General features: G+C 42.7%; 2 protein-coding genes across 3 annotated transcripts in view; one reads left to right on the top strand and one right to left on the bottom strand.

The window, feature by feature from the left end:
- The window catches only part of MYLK4 (myosin light chain kinase family member 4), a 95,486-nt gene that overhangs the window by 68,781 nt on the left and 5,897 nt on the right, over positions 1-20,808 (bottom strand). For both annotated transcript variants that reach the window (XM_087961205.1, XM_087961206.1), the window contains exon 2: positions 5,711-5,909. Coding sequence is in view for 1 of the 2 variants with exons in the window: in XM_087961206.1 (XP_087817332.1) it covers positions 5,711-5,854 (144 nt within the window). In the remaining variant the exon portion in view is untranslated. The remainder of the gene's footprint in view (positions 1-5,710; positions 5,910-20,808) is intronic.
- Positions 10,217-20,808, top strand: part of WRNIP1 (WRN helicase interacting protein 1) — a 38,118-nt gene continuing 27,526 nt past the window's right edge. Inside the window, exon 1 of the mRNA XM_026676609.2 lies at positions 10,217-11,291. Coding sequence (XP_026532394.1) covers positions 10,662-11,291 — 630 coding nt within the window. The 5' untranslated portion in view covers positions 10,217-10,661. The remainder of the gene's footprint in view (positions 11,292-20,808) is intronic.

Raw genomic sequence — 20,808 nt, 5'->3', positions numbered from 1 at the left:
CCAAACTACTCAAAATTTCTGCTACTGGTTCTCCAGAACTGGTCAGAACCTGCTGAATACAACCTCTGCCACTGACCAATCAAACCAACTGGGTGATGGCCTTGTTTCAGCCCTTCAAGGTAGATCATGTCAGGAAAGAGTTACCACCAGAAATACTAGAACTCTGTTTTATTGATGTAGGCTATAATAATGAAAGCCTCGTAGCATTTCTTTCCCACTCTCTTAAACTAAAGATAGTTAAGGTGGAGCTATCTTGAGTTTCTTCCTCATCCTCTCCTGTATTTCAGGACTTAGATCATGTTTTCCCAATGGCTATCACATATCTTCTTCAAGGATACTTCCATATTTCTCTACACTCAGTGATAAGCACAAAGCAGCTGCTAGAGCCCACACAGAAGGAAAAGAAAAACAGATGCAAAGGGATTCAAAAAGAAACAGTTCAAGGACAGACATCAAACTTATAATCAACCAATACCATGGAAGAAGCATTAGGATTTAATAAATATCTGTAAATATCTGGTAATGTTTCTTCTCTTACATTATTGGATAAATTCACAATTAAATTTGTAGCATTCTCATTCAACCTACTACAATTGTGTTTTGATTTAGTTTAACCTTGATATCAAAGATAATTTATATTAAATGTTGAATTAAGGATTTCTCTATATACAGCTTATAGTATATCACAGAAACATAATGATTTTCTCAGTCCCTTACAAGTAGTTATACTATAAGCTACTGCCTAGGAATGTTCAAGAGACATTCACCTTGCAGTTTCTTACTCATTTACATCCAGTGTGGATTGACGAGCCAAAACAACTTTAATCAAGAAGAATAGAATAAAATATAATGAGATGCCTTCATTCCTTCCACTGATGCCCAAACTGAAAAGATCAGTCTCCCAACAGGGTATTGATTCTAAGCCATTTAGATTAACAACTAACAATACCGACATAATTCAAGGTCCAGGGCATAGTATTTTTGAAAGAACAAGCCTTGAACATAATAACATGAATTATTTCATTTACTTCTATTGTGATAAGACAGCCTTAACTATTACTGAGGATCCTCAGGTCTGGTTGATCCTGTTCAATGAAATATCTGCCCTGAAACTCTGGCTTCTTTGTAAGTCACAATGACCATCAGTTTGAATTAGGGTCAGAAAAGAAGAAATGCCAGAAAAAATGTCTATCATTCAAAATATAATTCATTGTTTTCTAGCTCACAATTTTACTTGGTGTATTAAGATCCTTTTAGAGTACTTTTTAATAGCAGTCTTTGTGTTTAAAAACAGTTAAGCACTACAGTCATGGAATTTATTTATTTATGCAAAACATTTACATAGCCGCCCATCTTAAGTTGAACTCTGGGGTAGCTCCCCATCAACTGTTAAAGTTGCATCTGTAGAAACAGCATGCTATAAAACTATTAAAACCATAAGCATTAAAAATCTGGCCGCAAAGTTAAATTTCCAAGAACCTTGTTCAATCTTTCATCCACCTCACCCTATCCCTATGAGCAGGAATAAGAGAGCATATGAAAGCAGACTGGTATACATCGTGTTGTGTCTCAAAATGCGATCACTTCCATAACTGGGTATAACTGGATGCTCTCCATAAGCAATTCTCTGTAGGGCAATATTTTCAATCTTATAATTTAATGGGATTATATATTTTATTTTATTATGTAGAAATCAGTTGTATGGAATCCCAAATTGGTTACTTACTTACTTACTTACTTACCTACTTACTTACTTACTTACTTACTTACTTACTTACTTACTTACTTACTGGATTTCTATACCAGATTCCTGGCAGTTTACAACCATGTATAATCACAATGTCATGAAACAGTCTTCATGATATACAACACCTTATCTAACAATCAAATGCCTTAATGCGGATTCCCTGGATTTTCTTCCTTTGCAGCTTTTTGTTCTGCAAAAAGGCAACAGATGGAAAAAGAGGCAGAAAAAATTCAGAAGGTTAGAAGTGGAAGATGATAAAAATGTCTGGACTCTTCATAAAGAGGTGAAGAGGTTTCACAAAAGCCTCATCAGAACGCACCCTTAGGGATCAATAAACAGCTTCTCAAAGCTCAAAGTTAGACCCTGTGAGAAATATTAAACCAAACATTCAATCCTCCTGCATCGCCACAGACATGATCTGAGAGCCAACAGGATTATGTAAGGAGCAGATAAGTATTGCAACAGAGCTGGTTAGCAATTGGAATAGCTGAGAAGAATACCCTTGTCTGCCCTCGGTCACTTCTTCAGGAAAGACCATTTACAAAAGTGGCTGCTGTCTAGATCTGGATTTACAACTTTTCTCAGTGTGGTAAGCTTGTCAAGCAGAGAGATCCTGGCTCAGTTCTCTATGTTTTTTGTGGGTTTCCTGATCTGCAAGTTCTATAATATTGCAGTTCTGTAACATACCTCTCAGAATTTTTTGAAGGACTCCGGAGGTGTACACACATGATAGCCTCATTTGCTGTGATAAAATGGTGGTTTGCTGCTTTGGTGCGCTATAGGTAAATAATTTTTTATATATAGGTAAATTTTTTATATATAGGTAAAGAATTTTCTTACGGTATCTCTGGACACCTGCATAGCTGGATAGAAGCATTCCTGTCAAACAGACAAGAAATGGTCAAAATTGGGAGTGTCCTATCAAATTCTGTACCTGTCAACAATGGTGTCCCCCAAGGCAGTGTTCTAGGACCAACTCTTTTCATACTCTACATAAATGACCTCTGTGATCATATCAAGAGCAACTGCATTCTCTTCGCTGATGATGTAAAGCTATTCAACACCACAGACAATACTGCTACCCTTCAAAAAGACCTTGACTATGTATCAGAATGGTCAAACAAATGGCAACTTCAAATCTCAACAAATAAATGCTCTGTCCTACATATTGGCAAAAAAAAAATATCAGAAAATAAAATACAGGTTGAATAGTCAAGATCTTGTTGATGATCCAAACTCTGTCAAGGATCTTGGAGTACTCATCTCAAATGACCTGAGTGCTAGAGCCCACTGTAACTACATAGCCAAAAAGGCATTAAGAGTTGTTAACCTAATCTTACGTAGCTTCTGTGGTCATATTACACTAATAACTACAGCATAGAAAACATTTGCTAGACCAATACAGCTCATCAGTCTGGAACCCACATTATGTATCTGATATTAACACAGTTAAAAAACTCCAGAAATATTTCACAAGAAGAGTTCTCCACTCCTCTACTCATTGCAGAATACCTTATGCCACCAGACTCGAAATTCTAGACCTAGAAAATCTAGAACTACGCTGCCTTCAGTCCGATCTAAGTATAGTGTATAAAATCATACATTGCAATGTCCTACCTGTCAATGAATACTTCAGCTTCAACCATAACAACACAAGAGCAAACAATAGATACAAACTCAAGGTTAACCGCACCAAACTTGATTGCAGGAAATACGACTTCAGCAACAGAGTTATCAATGTCTGGAATACTCTACCTGACTCTGTGGTTTTTTTCCCCAAACCCCAAAAACTTTAACCTTAGACTGTCTACTATTGACCTCACCCCTTTCCTAAGAGGTCTGTAGGGGGTGTACATAAGCGCACCAACGTGCCTACCGTCCCTGTCCTATTGTTTCTTTTATATTTTTTTATTTTTCTTATATGTATCCATGTATTTATAACTATGTTTTTACTTATACCTATTATCTTGTAAGCGATTGACAAATAAATACATAAAAATAAATAAATTAGACGAATGCTTCCTTATAAGCAAACTAGCCAAAAAGCAAACAAATCCAGAGAGACAAAAGAAAGTCCTGGTTGCCTTGCAGTAAAGATAGATCACCTGCTTATTTTGGGAAGGCATGAATGGATAACACTATGGTCACCCCTCCTCCCTCAAGATGTGTTCTGACCAAGGCTTCCTGAGACTGTAATTAATCCCACGCTTAGTCCAAACAACCTTCTTTTTATTTCAATGGCTGGGGATTATGTTCATTTCCAGCTGTATTGAGTCCCAAACAGTCTCTCGAGATAAGCACCCATCTTTATCTCCTTTGAATTGTTGCCAACAACTAAAGTGCCAAATTAACTGTAAAAAGCCAAACGGAGTACAAAGTCCATACAGAGTTTCAAGGTTTAATCCGAACAGAGCGAACAAAGTTGCTTCCTGCAAAGGTTCCTGTCCCTTTGCTCCTCCTTTATGTCTTATGGGAGGGCCAATCACCTCCAAGCCTTATTCCCAAGTCACCCCTTTTGTCTTAACTGTTCTTGCCTTCTGGCAGCTCTGCGCATGTGCACACTGGGAACAGGCTCTTCTTGTTCCTCTGCCTCACTGCTGTCAGATGGCCCAGGCCCCATCTCTGTATCGGATGCAAAACCCTCATCCGAGTCCTCCCCAGACTCCCGGACTGGCCCATGTTCCTCCCCACTGTCCAACTCTGCTGCCGTCTCCGCAGGCTGCCGGCGGACCACAACGGGATGTAAGGAAGACAGTCTCTACCTTAGTTTTCTTGATCTTCATCAAATGTGGTACAAGCAAGGAAGCCTGGATGGCCTAAAATGCTTCATACCATCTTATGTAAATATCTCCATTTCAACTGGCTGGTGTATATTTTGCTGGTGTGCCCTTCCCATCCCCATTCTTGGCCTTCAACAGCAGTAGATTTCGGGGCTGTCTGTCATGAAAGCCTGGACTTCTGTGGGCTTTTTTCTCCCATTGTCAGAAGAATAGCAAAATGCTGCACAATTTGTGCACAATTCTGCCCAATTTTCCCTTCTAGTCCAAGTGACACTGTTATTGGTTGGGGGAGTGGGGTTGGGGTGTCCCTACCAGTCCTCAAAAGACATTCCCACGGGAAGGAAAGGAATTGGTGCTTGTTTTCCTGGTCTGAGTGGGAGATGAAGGGGAATCAGGAAAATCTACCAATTAGGAAACTTTTTCATTGTGGTGCAAATAGAACACTTGGCTACCTTTTGGCCAAAGTGAAAGAGGAGAATGAAACCTGGGAAACGATTTCTTTATCCCAGCTAGTTAATGCATAAGAGATAAGCAGTTGAAGGCTGCAGTGCAAAAAAGCCAGAGAGAAAAATTGAGAAATATACTTCACAGGTGGATAGAGGAAGAAGGGATGGAAAAGATAAGAAGCCAGAAACAAAAGAAAAGAAAGCCTTTATGTCAAATGAAACAATCATTCTGTAAACAACTGAAAACAGGATTTTGTGATGTATCTATTTAAAAAGAAGCAATGTTTGCCCAACATTAATTTTTCATACAATATTATTGTTAAATAATTAGTCGTTCATAATTAATGGGGCCACCTTCATGGGGCATTTTCACTGAAGCAACCCTGTACTGCAAATGAGAGAGGCAAAAATACCTTTCCCTTCCCATGTCTAAGATACTATGCTACTGGAAACTATTCACTGAGATATAATATCAGAGTAGAAATAAACCTGATCAGAACAACTCTTAAGTTATTATCAGGGTGAGGCGGCTTGAAGCAGGATTCTAAATTGTATTTATTTGTCCCTTAAATAAACTTAGAAAACAAATCTGCCAATTCTGAGTAAACAAACTCACTCTTTTGCCATGTTTCCCAAAATGGCTGTGAAGATGAAGAATATATGGGCGCCACAGCCACAGTTTACACAATGAATACAGTAGATAATTAGCAGTAATACACCCAAAGCCACACACATACCTCATTATCTGTTGTAATACTTTTCACTGTTTCCAGATTGTGAAAAAACGTCACTCCATTCTCTCCACTGTTGTAACATTGCATGTTCATGTTGCGTAGCTGGTTAAATTGATAGAACTCTGAATGAATTATATGTTTATTCATTGTAGTTTCACAAATCAGTGTAGAAATATCTGCCACAATTTCTCTTGTTTATTGTCTGTAAAAAGGAAAACAAATAGAAGTAAACAAATATTGAAAATTGGGTTTCCCACACCCAACCTTCAGAAAAACAGCTGTTGCGTGATGGAATATCCACCAAGCCCCCTATTATAATACATATCCATTGAACTAACAGAACTGGCTACCAATTGCCTATCAAGCCAGGTTCAGGGTTTTACTTATAAAATATAAGGTCCTAAGCAATCTTGGGATTAATGTATCTGACAGTTCAATCTTTATTGTACTTGTTGATTACAGAAATCACTGAGAGAGTTGTCCATTGGAACCACAGAGTACTCTTCCCAGTGAAATTTGTTACTGTCACATCTTTTAGGTATTTATTGAAAATATTTCTCTTCATAAAAGCCTTCCTATATGGAAGTAGCATGAATGTGTTGTTTCTGGATTTATTTACCTTCTTTTTTTAAAAAAAAAACTGTGTATGGTTTCTATATTGTTTTGAATGTATTGTTTTAATTGCACAATTTATATTTTGTAAATTGATTCAGAATGCTTGAAGCATCCTAAAAATAAATAATGTTGCTTTTGTTTACTTTCTCTGATTCCTTCCATTCCTTTCTTCCTAACCCATTAGGTTAGGTTCTGTGGTTATCAACTATTTTTGTAACTGCTAAATCCTTGAAACTATCCCAACTATCCCAAGATAATGTGCCATGGAGAACTTCTTTAGAAATATTCATATGAGCTGGCAGATTACAGTAATGAGGGCAAAGTAAAGGAAAAATAAAATTGGCCAAGGTCCTCTGAGATGGATTCACAACCAAATACAGAAGAGAAACAAAATATCTGGAATAAAGGATTCTCTGTGGAATAGACAGGAAACATGGATTTTCAAAGATTGAACTCCAACTATTTTAACAACAAACAACCTCCCAGATTTGCTGAGAGTCAGGCACTATATACATTTAATAAATTTTATGGTTGGTTGCACAATCAGCCAAAATGGATTTGGCATTCCTTGTCCTTGTCTACTGGAGTCCCATAAAGATCAGATGTTGAGAGATGGTAATATTATGTACGTTTAAACAATATTGTGATGGTTATTAGATGGCGCATAAAAATATTGAACAATTAAACAATGAAGGAACACACTTAGATATAAATATGCATAACACTATAACTACATAAATATGATTAATGTAACAAACATTACCGTGTTTCTCACATAATAAGGCCGGGCCTTATTTTTTTTTGACCCCCGAAAAACCGGCTAGGACGTCTTTTCGGGGTGACTTAATTCCCCCCTTGCATCCTCGGGTGGGCGGGCAGCGACAGCTTGGATGTTCGGGAGACCTTCCGCCACCGTTAATTTCCCTTCTCCCTTGCTGCCGTAGCGTTACAGCAACGCCGCGGTGTTTGGCGCAGCCACGTGCAACCAGTCAGGGCTCCTCCCTGCAACCGGAGCCCTGAGGAGACATTTGGCTTCAGGCGCTCCTGTGGCCGCCTTCCCTTTGCCTTCGATGGTAAAGTGAATTATTTTAAAAACCTCCGCTCATCCTATCAGGGCCGTGCGAGCTGAGCAGAGCCGGGAAAGCAAGCCGGGGTGTTTCCTGGTTCTGCCCAGCCCGTACAGCTCTGCCGCGCCCTGGCGGGATGAGCGGAGGTTTTTAAAATAATTCACTTTACCTTCTAAGGCAAAGGGAAGGCGCCGACAGGAGCGCCAGCCAAGTATACCAACAACAAAAGGCAAATCCTCAAGGTGGGCTGGAGGGAGGTGGCTATGTGCCCCGGGCTGCTTCAATGCAAGGTCCTGACTTGCAGCATCCTGCCGTTGCCGCCGCGTCCTCCCTCTCCGACTGCAAAACTCGTGTGCTTCGCCAAACGCTCCGAGCGAGGCGAGCTCTTCATACATAGAGAGAGAGAGGGAAAGGCGCCGGCGTGCTCCGAGAGGCTGGCTCTTTTCTCTAGCCGAGGCTGACAGGAAGTGCCTCCAGGGCCGTGGCAGGCAAGCCGCGGGTGTTTGCTGGTTTTGCCCAGCGCGCGCGGCTCTGCCACGGCCCTGGTGGGATGAGCGGAGGGCCCGGCGGGAGGCACTCGTTGCCTTGGTGACAAGGCTGGCAAGCTGAGGTGGCCGCACCAGAGAGCGTCACTGCCGACCCCGTCGTGAGGATAAAGGAGCGGGATAGAGATTCAGTCAGAATCGGCTAGAGAAAAGGGGTCGGCAGTGACGCTCTCTGGTGCGGCCACCTCAGCTTGCCAGCCTTGCCCGCTATGAGAGGCGATACTGTGACAGCCGCTGCTGCCGCACTCCCTTTTTTCCTCGCCTCTCCTCCCTTCGCCGGCAGGAGTGTGCGCGCCTGCTGCCACTGCCGCCGCTCCTGGGGCCATCTGGGGCGGGCAGGTGGGAAAGCAAGCAAGGTGGCTGCGCTGTCTTCTTTTTCCCTCAGCGAAGCGCCACCGCTTGCCGCCGCCACCGCCACCTGCGATGGGCGCAGGAGGCGGTGGAGGCACCGAAATGTTACCAAGGCAACGAGTGCCTCCCCGCCGGGCCCTCCGCTCATCCCGCCAGGGCCGTGGCAGAGCGCAGCGCGCTGGGCAGAATCAGGAAACCCCGCGGCTTGCCTGCCACGGCCCTGGAGGCACTTCCTGTCAGCCTCGGCTAGAGAAAAGAGCCAGCCTCTCGGAGCACGCTGGCGTCTTTCCCTCTCTCTCTATGTATGAAAGAGCTCGCCTCGCTCGGAGCGTTTGGCGAAGCACATGAGTTTTGCAGTCGGAGAGGGAGGACGCGGCGGCAACGGCAGGATGCTGCAAGTCAGGACCTTGCATTGAAGCAGCCCGGGGGCACATAGCCACCTCCCTCCAGCCCACCTTGAGGATTTGCCTTTTGTTGTTGGTATACTTGAGCTTCAGGCGCTCTGTCGGCGCCTTCCTTTGCTTAGAAGGTAAAGTGAATTATTTTAAAAACCTCCGCTCATCCCGCCAGGGCGCGCAGCAGAGCTGTACGGGCTGGGCAGAACCAGGAAACACCCCGGCTTGCTTTCCGGCTCTGCTCAGCTCGCACGGCCCTGATAGGATGAGCGGAGGTTTTAAATAATTCACTTTACCATCGAAGGCAAAGGGAAGCGGCCACAGGAGCGCCTGAAGCTCAAGTGTCTCCTCAGGGCTCCGGTTGCAGGGAGGAGCCCTGACTGGCTGCACGTGGCTGCGCCAAACGCCGCGGTGTTGCTGTAACGCTACGGCAGCAAGGGAGAAGGGAAATTAACGGTGGCGGAAGGTCTCCCGATATGAAGTGCTCCACCAGCCAGAGCAGCACCATATCCGGGCATGCAACAAAGTACTTCCTAACGGAGCCCCCTCCATCCCCCATTTCGCATGTTTAATATGGGCCTTAATTTGGGGGAGGGGCTTAATTTGATTTTATGCCAATAAATCATGCTGGGGCTTCCCTATTGGTGGAGGCCGTATTGTTGGAGAAACACGGTATTATTATTATTATTTGTACTTAAATGAATGATGCCCAGATACCTCACTGTTAATGTAACATTTAAAAATAAATAAATAAAAAAGAATAATAGAATAACTTAGTGATAGTCATAGGTTACTAAATAAGTAATTAAATCATACTAGGAAACAAATAAAACAATATAAATTGTAGAGATACAAGCAACAAGCTTGTAATCATAAGTGGGAGGAGATAGGTAATAGGAAGGATGACAAGAATAATAGTAATACAGTCTTATAAATAGTTTGACAATATTGTGGGAATTAGTTGTTTAGCAGAGTGATGGCATTCAGGAAAAAAATGTTCTTGTGTCTAGTTGTTCTGGTGTGCAGTGCCCTACAGCATCGTTTTGAGGGTAGAAGTTGAAATTTATATCCACAATGTGAGCAATATTTATAATATCCAGGATATTTAGCAATTTTACAGCTGTGCCAACTTTTAAGATTTGACTATCATCTTAAAATTGGAGCCAATCACTTTTTTTTTTACATTGCGTCTGCTAAAGAATTTTTTAAAAAGTCAAATCTATACGTGAAATATATAACAACTCGGGAAATAATTTGCTGTCCTGTCATGACTCCTGAAATAGTTGAAATAGAAATTGCTGTTTTCCTCTCGGGGTTTCTCACCCTTGACAACCTGAAACATGGCCAGCTGGGAATTCTGGGAGGTGAACTTCACACACCTTAATATCGTCAGGTTTGAGCAGCTCTATTAGCAAGTCACCTTGTCAGCCTATCCCGCCTCCTTCATCTGTCTGTCTCTCTTTCTCTCTCTCTCTCTCTCTCTGTGTGTGTGTGTGTGTGAGAGAGAGAGAGAGAGAGAGAGAGAAACGTTTCTCCCTATCAGTAATTTCACTGGAAAACGCTCTGTTAAAAGTGCACACAAGCGACCGCATTTCTATCCTCGAAATATCCGCGCCGTTCTAAAGTTCGAGCAAAAGAGAGAGAGAGAGAGAGAATTAAATGTGTTGCATGTAGAAATTTAAGTCCTAGGCATTTATTTATTTATTTATTTTTGCAAGCGGGCGGAAGAACTACAATTCCCGAAAGCCTGTGGGTCTGTAAGCAGCCCGCCGAAGAAGGAGGCGGTGACTTTGCTGTATTTCCTTCTTGAGCATGTTGTGGTTACTGGGGAGCCCGGAGGCAAACTTTTCCTTGATGCCTCCTCTGGGTTTCTTTTTATCGGCAAGGGTCTAGAAGGGCTTGATCAAAGGACAAGAGGAAGAAGCCACCGATTAGTGTCGATTGAAGAAGCCCCACTGTCCTGCCCTCCTCGTGCCGGGAAATGGAAGGAGGTATTACGCAGGAAGAGCCGCTGGTCAACTGCCCGGTTTGCCTGGTGGAACTTCCCTCTGCGCGCATCAACTCACACCTGGATACCTGTTTGCAGCTGCAGGACGAAGGGGAAAACTCGTTCACCGGAGTGGTCGGAAGCAGGAGCAGCAGCGCCCCAAAACCCACAGCAGGAACGGGGCTGCCCCCTCTGACCCAGCAGCCCTGCTCTAAGAAAATGCGGCTCTCCCAATCTCCGGAGCGGAGAAACCAAGAAGAGGAGCCGAGGAATGACCTCGGTTCTTCCCCGGTGTTTTCTCTTTTTCACAGAGGCAGAAATCTAGGAGGAGCCCAAGCGGGGGTATCCCGGGGCGCTGTTACCTCTCCAAATCCGGGAAAGGGGGAAGAGCGGTGGGGGGAGAATCCCGAGCGAGCACCAGATGCTTTGGAACCGCTGTTGAAGGGAGAGAGTCTGGCCCAAAAACTGGAAGGGAAGCCTCTGGCCGATAAGCTGCGGCCGACCCATCTGGGAGATTATGTGGGTCAGAACCAGGTGTTGGGGAAAGAGACCCTCTTGCGGTCCTTGCTGGAGGCTCACGAAATCCCCTCACTCATTCTTTGGGGACCTCCAGGCTGTGGAAAGGTGAGTGGTACTAAGGGGCACTAGTACCACTAGTACTAGTAGAGTGGTATGTTTTCTTCTCTAACTTCCTTCCCCTGGGACATCTCAGAACAATTAACCAGTGGAACACCTTGCCTTTCAGAAGTTGTAGGTGCTTCATCACTGGAGGTTTTTAAGAAAAGAGGACTAGATGACCTCGAAGGTCCCTTCCAGCACTATTCTGATTCCGGCTAAACTCAGCATAGCTTGTGGTCCTTAAGGTTTGCTTATGCGCTGGAAGGCAGCATGGCCTGGCTGGAGCGACATTTTACTGTTATGGTCCAGTGTTGAAGCCCATGCCGTCTTATGAGGAAATGCTTCAGCCTATCAAAGAGCGTGCTGTCAGAGAATGACATCTCACCCTCATGTGCTTATGCGCTGGAAGGCAGCATGGCCTGGCTGGAGCGACATTTTACTGTTATGGTCCAGTGTTGAAGCCCATGCCGTCTTATGAGGAAATGCTTCAGCCTATCAAAGAGCGTGCTGTCAGAGAATGACATCTCACCCTCATGTGCTTAGGATTAGTCAGGAAAGGGTCTGACAGGTGTCAGTTGTGTTTCTGTTTAAGATCAAGCATCCTTCCAGGGGACAGGAGGGAGGAAAGTCTGCACCCTTCTTTTCTCAAAGATTTTTAGGGTCCAGTTGATTGGATGGTAAAGATGTGGGAAGGAGTCACTTTCTGGAAGCATACATATAATTTTCTGGATCCCAAATTGTGTTTCCAGTTTGGGGAAGAATTAAGCATTCTACATTATGAGTAGTCTTCTCCATGGGAGAAAAGGAAATGAGTTGCCAGTTTATCATGCGATGATTCTTATTGGATTCCAGTACGCATAGCTTCTAATCATTTTGTTGATTGAGGATGAAGAAAATTGCAAAGAAGGGCATCTATTGGGGACACTTAGTTAGAATCTGATCTCTTAACCCAAAGATTCTTTTATCACAGAACATCTATTAAAATGATGACTGATGAGAAATTCTATAATCAGCAACACATGGAGAACCTTTGGACTCTGGCATAGATAAATTCTTCTGTGGTGTGGCAACACAGTTTGGAAATCTCTGCACTGTTGCTTCATACATTGTATTTAATCGAGTTGTTTAGTTAAACAGTGCCTTCAGAAAGTATTCAGACCCCCTTCATTTTTGTCAATTTTCTTATATTGTAGCCTGATTTTTTCCTCATTAATCTACACTCAATATCCCATAATGTCAAAGTGAAAATAGAATTTTAGAAATGTCTCTAAATTTATTAAAAAGAAAAACACTGAAATGTCACAGACGGACAGGGAGGCGAGGCGACGGCAGTACTGCTTCCCTGGCCGGCGGAGAGAGCCCGGAGCCGCCCGTCCTTTCCACCCCTCGCCCAGCCCGTCCCCGTCCCCACGCATCTCCAAATGCACCGGCAGCTCCAAACGCTGCAATGGCACGGGCATCGGGCAGAGGCACTGACTTGGCGAGGCTCAGCTTGGAGGAGGACGTGGCGCAAGCCGTCGCCTTGCCTCCCTGTCCACAGATGGGTGGGCGCTATCACTGCCTCGAGCGGCCTCTCCCGGTGGCCCCTTCAGGTTCGGGCTGGAGGGACTTGGGAAGGAAGCCAAGCTCAGGTTGGCCCGGCTCTTTCGCTTGGCAGGAGGGCGCGCACCCGCGGCTCGCTTTCCCGTCTCTGCCCAGCCCGCACGGCTCTGGCGCGGCCCTGGCAGGATGAGCGGAGGGCCTGGCGGGGAGGCGCTCGCTGCCTTGGCGAGAGCTCTGCCGCCAGGCAGGAGAGCCCGCCTGTCAGTTGCGCTGGGCGCCCCAGGCAAAGCTCTTCGCGCTCTGCCCGCGCCAGGCAGGGATGGCGGCTGGGTGCTTCTCCCGGGGTGGGCCGATCCTGCGCTGCGGCCCCGGGAGATTCACCTCCCCATGTGGGGTTGGGCTGCCCTCTCGGGCAGGGGAGACTTTGTCGTACCGGTAGTAGGGCGTCATTTTTAAAAGAATTGGCTTTGCCTTCGAAGGCGAAGGGAAGGCGGCGACAGGAGCGCCTGAAGCCGAGTGTCTCCGCCGGGCTCCGGTTGCAGGGAGGAGCCCTGGCTGGCCGCACATGGCTGCGCCAAACGCTGCGGCGTTGCTCTAAACGCTGCGGCAGCACGGGAGAAGGGAAAGCAATGGTGGCGGAAGGTCTCCTGATACGCAGTGCCTCACCAATGTCAAAGTCAATGCAGGCAGCACCATATCTGGGTATGCAACAAAAGTACTTCCTAACGACAAGGCCCCCCCCCGCCATTCCCTCCCCATTTTGCATGTTTAATAGAGGTCTTAATTTGGAGGGAGGGGCTTAATTTGATTTTATGCCGATAAAACATGCTGGGACTTCCTATTGGGGGAAACCGTATTGTTGGAGAAATAGGGTAGCATTGTAGGAGCTATGGAAAGCAATGTATAGACCTTATTGACCAAGCACTGTTTCTTTTCCACATCTTCCTCCCACCAAGAATTCCTCAGGGATTTCTGGAAACATAACAAATTGATTTTATGGCACTTTTTAGTTGTAACTTGAACTATTGCTGAACATAATTACTTAGGAATTTGATCCCTTTGAACTATATTTCTATATTTTTAAAAATCTTGCAGTAAACTCATATATGTCAGGTAGATACCCAAATCCTGATTAGATTAAAAAAAAGGAGAGGGGAAATTACATTCTCCAAATGGGGGGGAAATAATTGATGCTCTTACACTTCCCTCTGTTTTGTTATAACTTCATGGTAAACTAGGTGTTTTAAAAAATATAAATAATGTAAGAATAAACCTTTCTATTGTTTAATAGCATATTTGCCTTAGCAAAGCTTTCATAAACCATTCACTGATGAAGTGGGAATTACATTCTTGCAATTTTCATACCGTGATACACAGCTAACAAGTTTTACATAAGGTTGGTCTACCATAAGTGGCCTGCAAAAATCTGGTTGACCACAAGATGCAGTAACCAGATTCATGAAACACTTAATACTTGATTGCGCTCTAGAGCAGGGTTCCCCAACCCCCAGGCTGTGGACTGGCAGTGGTCTGCAGCACACCAAAAACAGGGCCACGGAAACAAGTGAAGCCCCATTGTGAATGTGTGGGATGCAGGCAGCACATGAAAACTCTGCCCCCCGCCAACACACAGAAAACTTCTCTCTACGGAACTGATCCCTGGTTGGGAGGTTGGGAGCCACTGATCTAGAGGTAATTTGAACGTCTGCGGTCCAGATATATAGCTCTAAAATGAGAAGTGTTAAACAGCTAGCATACCCCACAATATCTAACCACTCAAGTCCATAGAGATAGTCCTCAATTGAGCCCAAAATTTGCATTTCTGAGCAAGATAGTTGCACCCATTGCAACCTTTCTTGCCACATTTGTTAAGTGAATCGCTGTAGTTGTTACGTTAGTAACATTTTAAGTTAAGTTGTTTAGTAACTCTGGCTTCTCCATTGACTTTGCTTGACAGAATGTCGCAAAAAGCGATCACATAACCCCAGGACACAGCAACTGTGAAAACTACATGCCAGTTGCCAAGCGTCCAAATTTTGGTCACGGAACCATGCGGATGCTGCAACTCATAAATGTGAAAAATGGCCATAAGTCACTTTTCCAGTGCTATTGTAACTTTGAATGGTCACTAAACAAATGGTTCTAAGTTGAGGAATATGCCTGTTCTGGATGTCTGTCATGTAGGTCTCAAGGGAGCAATGTGGGCTAAAGCGGGGATTTCCAACCGTAGCAATTTTAAGACTTGTGGACTTCAACTCCCAGAATTTCTCAATGAGCAAAGCTAGCTAAGGAATTCTGGGAGTTGAGGTCCACAAGTCTTAAAAGTTGTTAAGGTTGGAGACCCCTGGGCTAAAGGACCTGTATCTGAATTCAACAGAAACTCAAAAGAGTTTATAAGCCCCTGAAGTATCTGGGAATGTATCTGAAGTCACACAATAAGGGTCATCAGTCTGGACTACTAACTGGGCATCAGTCTGGACCGCTTATTAAAAAGAAAGAAAAGTTTCCATGGCTGCAAATGGCCCAGCTGCTTAAACCTAAGTTGCAACTTGAGTAAGTCGCCCTTTGATTTATGACCCTTTAATGTGCAAGATTTAGATTTTTGTTTGTCTGCCATGGAGCGCTCAGTTTTAGCTGAGAGAGACATCTACTGTGTAACCCAAGCACAGAGTAGCTTCAGCATTGGAAATTAACTTGGGAGCCAAAAACCCAGTATTTGCAGAGAGCCAACCTTGTTTATGTAAGCATCCTCAGATGACCAGAGATGGAAAAAAAGGACAATTAAGTGAATGTCTGGCATATTACCTAAAAACTGATTTGAAGATGACACAGCAGCTATCCTTGATTTTATAAGTGCAATCTTAGATTGCATTTAATGTAAGTATTCAGTGATGGGAACGTGTTAACTTTAAAGTAACACGCTGTTACTTTGCAATGGGTGTTATGTTTCAGTGAGCTTATTTTTACCACATAGCTTACCTTGTGTTTTATTCTAAACCTAATCATGAGAAGGCAAAAGCACTTCAGGTTCTGCGTCTCTGTGTGTGTGTGATTGTAGAAAAACGTTTATTATATTTTGCTTGGCAGTTGAATTTTGACTGAATTTTGTGCCCTTTTTATAAAGCCCTTCTCCTATGCCTGCCATAGGCCAAGAGAGATGAGAGGATTGTATTGGTGTTGCTGAGGCTACATTAATGGCTTTGCATTATAATGCCAATGGTAGATAGGAAAGATTTCCCCCCCCTTATAGAATATAGCCACCATTGGCAATGTTGGATTTCAAAATGCAGAACTATAAATTCTGCTGTGCACCATTTTGTTTTGTTTGCTGAAGGGTTGCATTTTAACTGTTTTCTCCCTAGTTTATAACTTAGTGCAGTTTATGTACTTGCAAGATCCAGGGATTTTTGTTTATTCTAGAATTCAGAATAAGGGACTACAATCAGTGCTTGATTTATTGGGGAAGGATGATAAAGAACGATTAGCAAGGGTTAGAAGTTTCTACAATGAATCCTATAATTTCCAACCAGGAAGTTCAAATTAGAAAAGTGGTACTCGGTGTATTGCTCACAAATCCTATTTTTATTGTTAAAGTAGAATGACCCAAACTATACGCATGCTCATATATCTTATGTAAACAGGACTTCCATTGGAGAAGAGAGTCTCATTCTCTATCATAGGATCAGGCTTTAGATGGAATTACATTGCCTTTGAAGGTGCGTTGACTTGTGCTCAGATGAAATCTATGGCTTGGTGGACATTTTTCCAACTTTGCTAATAAACTACCTACAACCATTTTTGGAGCATAATTACTTTGCCAAAATAACCCCTGCCTTTTTCACCCCTTAGATTACTGTAATCATCTATTTGGAGGTGCTTTACAACAACCTGATAAAGTTACTGTCGATTCCAAGTAGAACAGTTAGAGATGTAGGATGGGCTCTAAAAGATACACCAGCAAATGTCCACACAGAAATGGATCTTTTAATGGCTTCCATTTTGTGAAATATCTTATTGCTTAAAAGTCATTTAAAGTCAACTTAAATGGTAGCTGTGTTTTTAATTTTTAATTTTTTACTATTATTAGCTGCCCTGAGTGCTTTTATAAGTTAAATTTGAGCAGTGCTGGGGAGAATAAATTTTTTAAAATGTACAAATGATCTCCCAACTATGTTTTATTTGTAATCTGCATATGATCATTATTGACAGGTGGTGTGGCATAGTAGCTAGAATGTCAGAGTAGGGAGGGGAAGGCCTGGATTCAATCCGATAAAAGTCATGGAGTAATCTTGGATAAGTTGCATAACTTTTCCTTACAGAATGATAATTAAGCTGAAGTTTAGGGAGAGGACAGTGAAGGCTAGTTTGGATACATTAATGCAGAGGGGCTATCATACTGGTATGTCTAGTCCAGGGGTAGGGAAACTTGGCTCTTTTATCACTTATGGACTTCAACTCCCAAAATTCCTGAGTGATCCATAAAAGGTTCCCTATCCCTGGCCTACTGATTTTTCAGTTGTGAGGGAAATCAATTTTTGACTTGAATGGGACTGTTTAATATCCTACATTTGTATATTAAATAGTCCCATTCAAGTCAAAAATTGATTTCCCCCACAACTGAAAAACCAGTAGGCCAGGGATGGGGAACCTTTTATGGCTCACTCAGGAATTCTGGGAGTTGAAGTCCCTAAGTGATAAAAGAGCCAAGTTTCCCTACCTCTGGTCTAGTCTAACAAAGAGAAGGATTGGAGTGATATGATAATAGTCTCCCAGTATTTGAGGAGCTATCTCAGAGAAGAGAGTGTCAATTTGTTCTCCAAAGCACCTGAAGGCAAGACAAGAAATAGTCGATGGGAGAGAGGTTCAACCTAGAAAAGGAGAAATTTCCTGTCAGTGAGAATAATTAATGGAATGGCTTGTGTCCAAAAGTTGTGGGTTGCTTCATCACTGGAGGTTTTTAAAACAAGTTTGGACAGCCATTTGCCCAGAATGTAGGTGCTTCTGCTTGAGCAATGGAGTTGGACTAGAAGTCCTCCAAGGTCCCTTCAAACTCTGTTATTCCGTTAATATATGCGATGTCCTTTTAGTAGTTAGCAAATGCAAACTTCAGTGCTAAATATTGCCCCCTTGGTGCTCTTGACTGTTGTTTTGGAAATGAGTACCTGCCGCTGATAGAACAGGATACACAGCAATGCAGGTCTAGAGTGCAGTGCTTAACACCCTTAATTTAGCACACGGCAGCCCTCGATTCAATTCGCCTCTATTTTACAGAATGGCTTTTCCAGCTGGTCGCCCGGGAATGTTGGCAATGAATCTGTGAAATGAATGCAGCGCTCCTCTGCAGATCGTTCAGCGCCACCTTCTTCAAAACTGGCAGCAAACCTATGTAATAAATGCAGTTCCCTGGTCCCTGTCCCCCCTCTCCCTGAATCGCTGCCTCGCCAAGAGAACTAAAAGCAGGAAGCAGCTGTTGGCCACCCAGGATTGCTGCATTCAACCAATGATTACTAAAAGTTAGTAAAGCCCAGAGGAAAAAAAATGGATTCTAAATGAGCTTTAAGCAGTAAGGTATTCCACAAAATGGAAGCCACAAAGTATTTGCGGGTGGTTAAAGGGGGTGAACATTTGGATGGATCATGGTTTGCTTTCTGAGCCCATTGCCAGCAGCAACAGTTGAGGTCTAAATGGCATGCAAATTATAGTAAGAGAAATAGATGTTGTTGGCTCCAGGATTATGGATGTAGAAAGACCACATCTGGAATGTATCATGGTGGAGAAAGCTGGTCTTGGGCTCGGTGCAAGAGCACCCTTTTATTAGATTTAATTAACACTGAGTATCATGTTAGAGCAAAGACTTGATTCCTGCTCTGTGACTTCCAGTGAACATTTGAATTTTTAATAATGTGCCAAGGGATATGATAGGGCCTATTACTTTTTAAAATATTTTCAAAGTAATCAAATACATTGGTATTATGGTTTGGCTGGGAGGCTGGGAATCAAAGTGTTACTTCGTTAGATAAATACTTGTACATATGATACAATTCCCTAAGTATGATTATAAAAAACTAAATCTGCAAATACTTTTCCTTGCACGTGAAAATTTTATCATGGTGGAATTGAGAATGCTAGCTGTTACACAATACTGTAACAGCTCCTCTCTACTTAAAAATCTCTCTGCTTACAATCTATTTATGAGTCTTAAAAAAACCACTCTCTTTTTTAAAATCAGGTCTTACACCTGTTACTTTAATTAATTAAGACTGTAGTAATATACATAGATTCCTGAGAATAAGGCCTTTAGTAAGATGTACTGTACATATAAGCTCATGTGCACTAGGATTGGCTTATGTTTTACAACAGGGGTATAAATTTACCCAACTTTGGTTCTGGAAACATTTACCATACAGAATTGTATGGTACCTGGACAGAAACAGTTGGGTATGTGCTTATTTGAACCAAAAAAACTTATTTTGTCCCTTAGGATATAAAATTTATTTTAGTCCTAAGGGGAAAAAAATATAGTAGTAGATTGTATTGTCTTTCCCTTTTGATCCCTTGAAATGATTCTAGATTATTTTGTGGTCTAATTATAAAACACTGCTGAAGAATAAAAAGGAATTGTAGAAGAGTGGTCTTTGTAAAATGGGATTCACCATATTTCCTTAAGCCACAATGAGGTTTGGTTTGGCTTGATGTATTCTGGGTGCCTAATTGTATTGGTGTGTAAAACCATAGTTTATACTGTAGGTTAATAGTTATGTAACTTCAGAACATAGTGGTTTATTTAGCATGTTATGATTAAGTAAACCATAATTCAGCTTGTTATGTGAGCCCAGCCTAAAATTCTTTCTCAAGTAAGTTTATTCTGGCTACTTTAATATTTGGTTATGTTCAGAATAAATCCATGCTTGAACAATACAGAGATTTATCTTCTGAAGTAATCTTGATCCTTGGCCAATTTTTATGTGCCTGACTGATACCACCAGCCAGCACCAACTGTTGAATATCTTTTCCCTTCATGCTTTGGGCCAAGGGCCTTCAAACTTGGCAGGTTTAAGATTTTAACACCCAGAATTCCTGAGTTAACATGGAGGAGGAATTCTGGGAGTTGAAGTCCACAAAAGTCTTAAAGCTGTCAAGTTTGAAGAGCCCTGTTCTGAGCCAATGCATCTTCCCAGTTCTTTTTTAGGAGTAATAGGATGCTTACTGGTATTCTAAATACAATTATGTTCAGAAAGGAAGCCCTTTTCTGATATGAAAAGCCTGTCCATCCATATGTTTGAACTAACACTACATATAACATTCGGATTACCCATAAAGCCCTACATACAGGACCATGCTATTTGCAAGACAATTGGTCTCCCATTATTTCTACTTGGCTTACAAAGTCTAGCACGGTTCTGGTCTGTTTTATGAAACAATGTTATCTTATTGGACTCTGGAGTCTTTGGCTATGCCTATTTCAGCCCAAGATTGGAATGGCAGTGACCTGTCAGCATTCCACAAGACATAGTAGATCTGTCTATTCCCCCAGGCATTTGGGCTAGGAACAAGCTCTGTTGGTGATTTGACTTTTTGTTTGGGGGATTACAGATAATCTTTGATTTATGACCACAGTTAAGCTCAAAATTTCCGTTGCTAAGCAAGGTAGTTGTTCAGTGAGTTGTCCCCATTTTATTATCTTTTTTTCCACAGTTGTTAAGTGAATCATTGCAGCTAAGTGAATCATATGGCCGTTAAGTGAATCTGGCTTCCCCTTATCCTCTTTGCTTGTCAGAAGAAGGCTGGAAAGGTTATAAATGATGATCACATGATGCTGGGACAGTGTGCAACTGTCATATGTACATGCCAGTTTCCAAGCCCCTGAATTTTGATCAACATGACCATGGGGATGTTGCAACGGTCATAAATGTGAAAAACAGTCAAAAAGTTGTAACTGAATATTACACCTTCTTCAGTGCCATTGTTACTGTGAATGGTC

Source organism: Notechis scutatus, chromosome 3, assembly GCF_049901735.1.
Source record: "Notechis scutatus isolate UNSWTSFEM ecotype Mainland chromosome 3, rNotScu1.2, whole genome shotgun sequence".
NCBI classification, from domain to species: domain Eukaryota; kingdom Metazoa; phylum Chordata; class Lepidosauria; order Squamata; family Elapidae; genus Notechis; species Notechis scutatus.
This window is presented reverse-complemented; position numbering and strand designations above follow the sequence as displayed.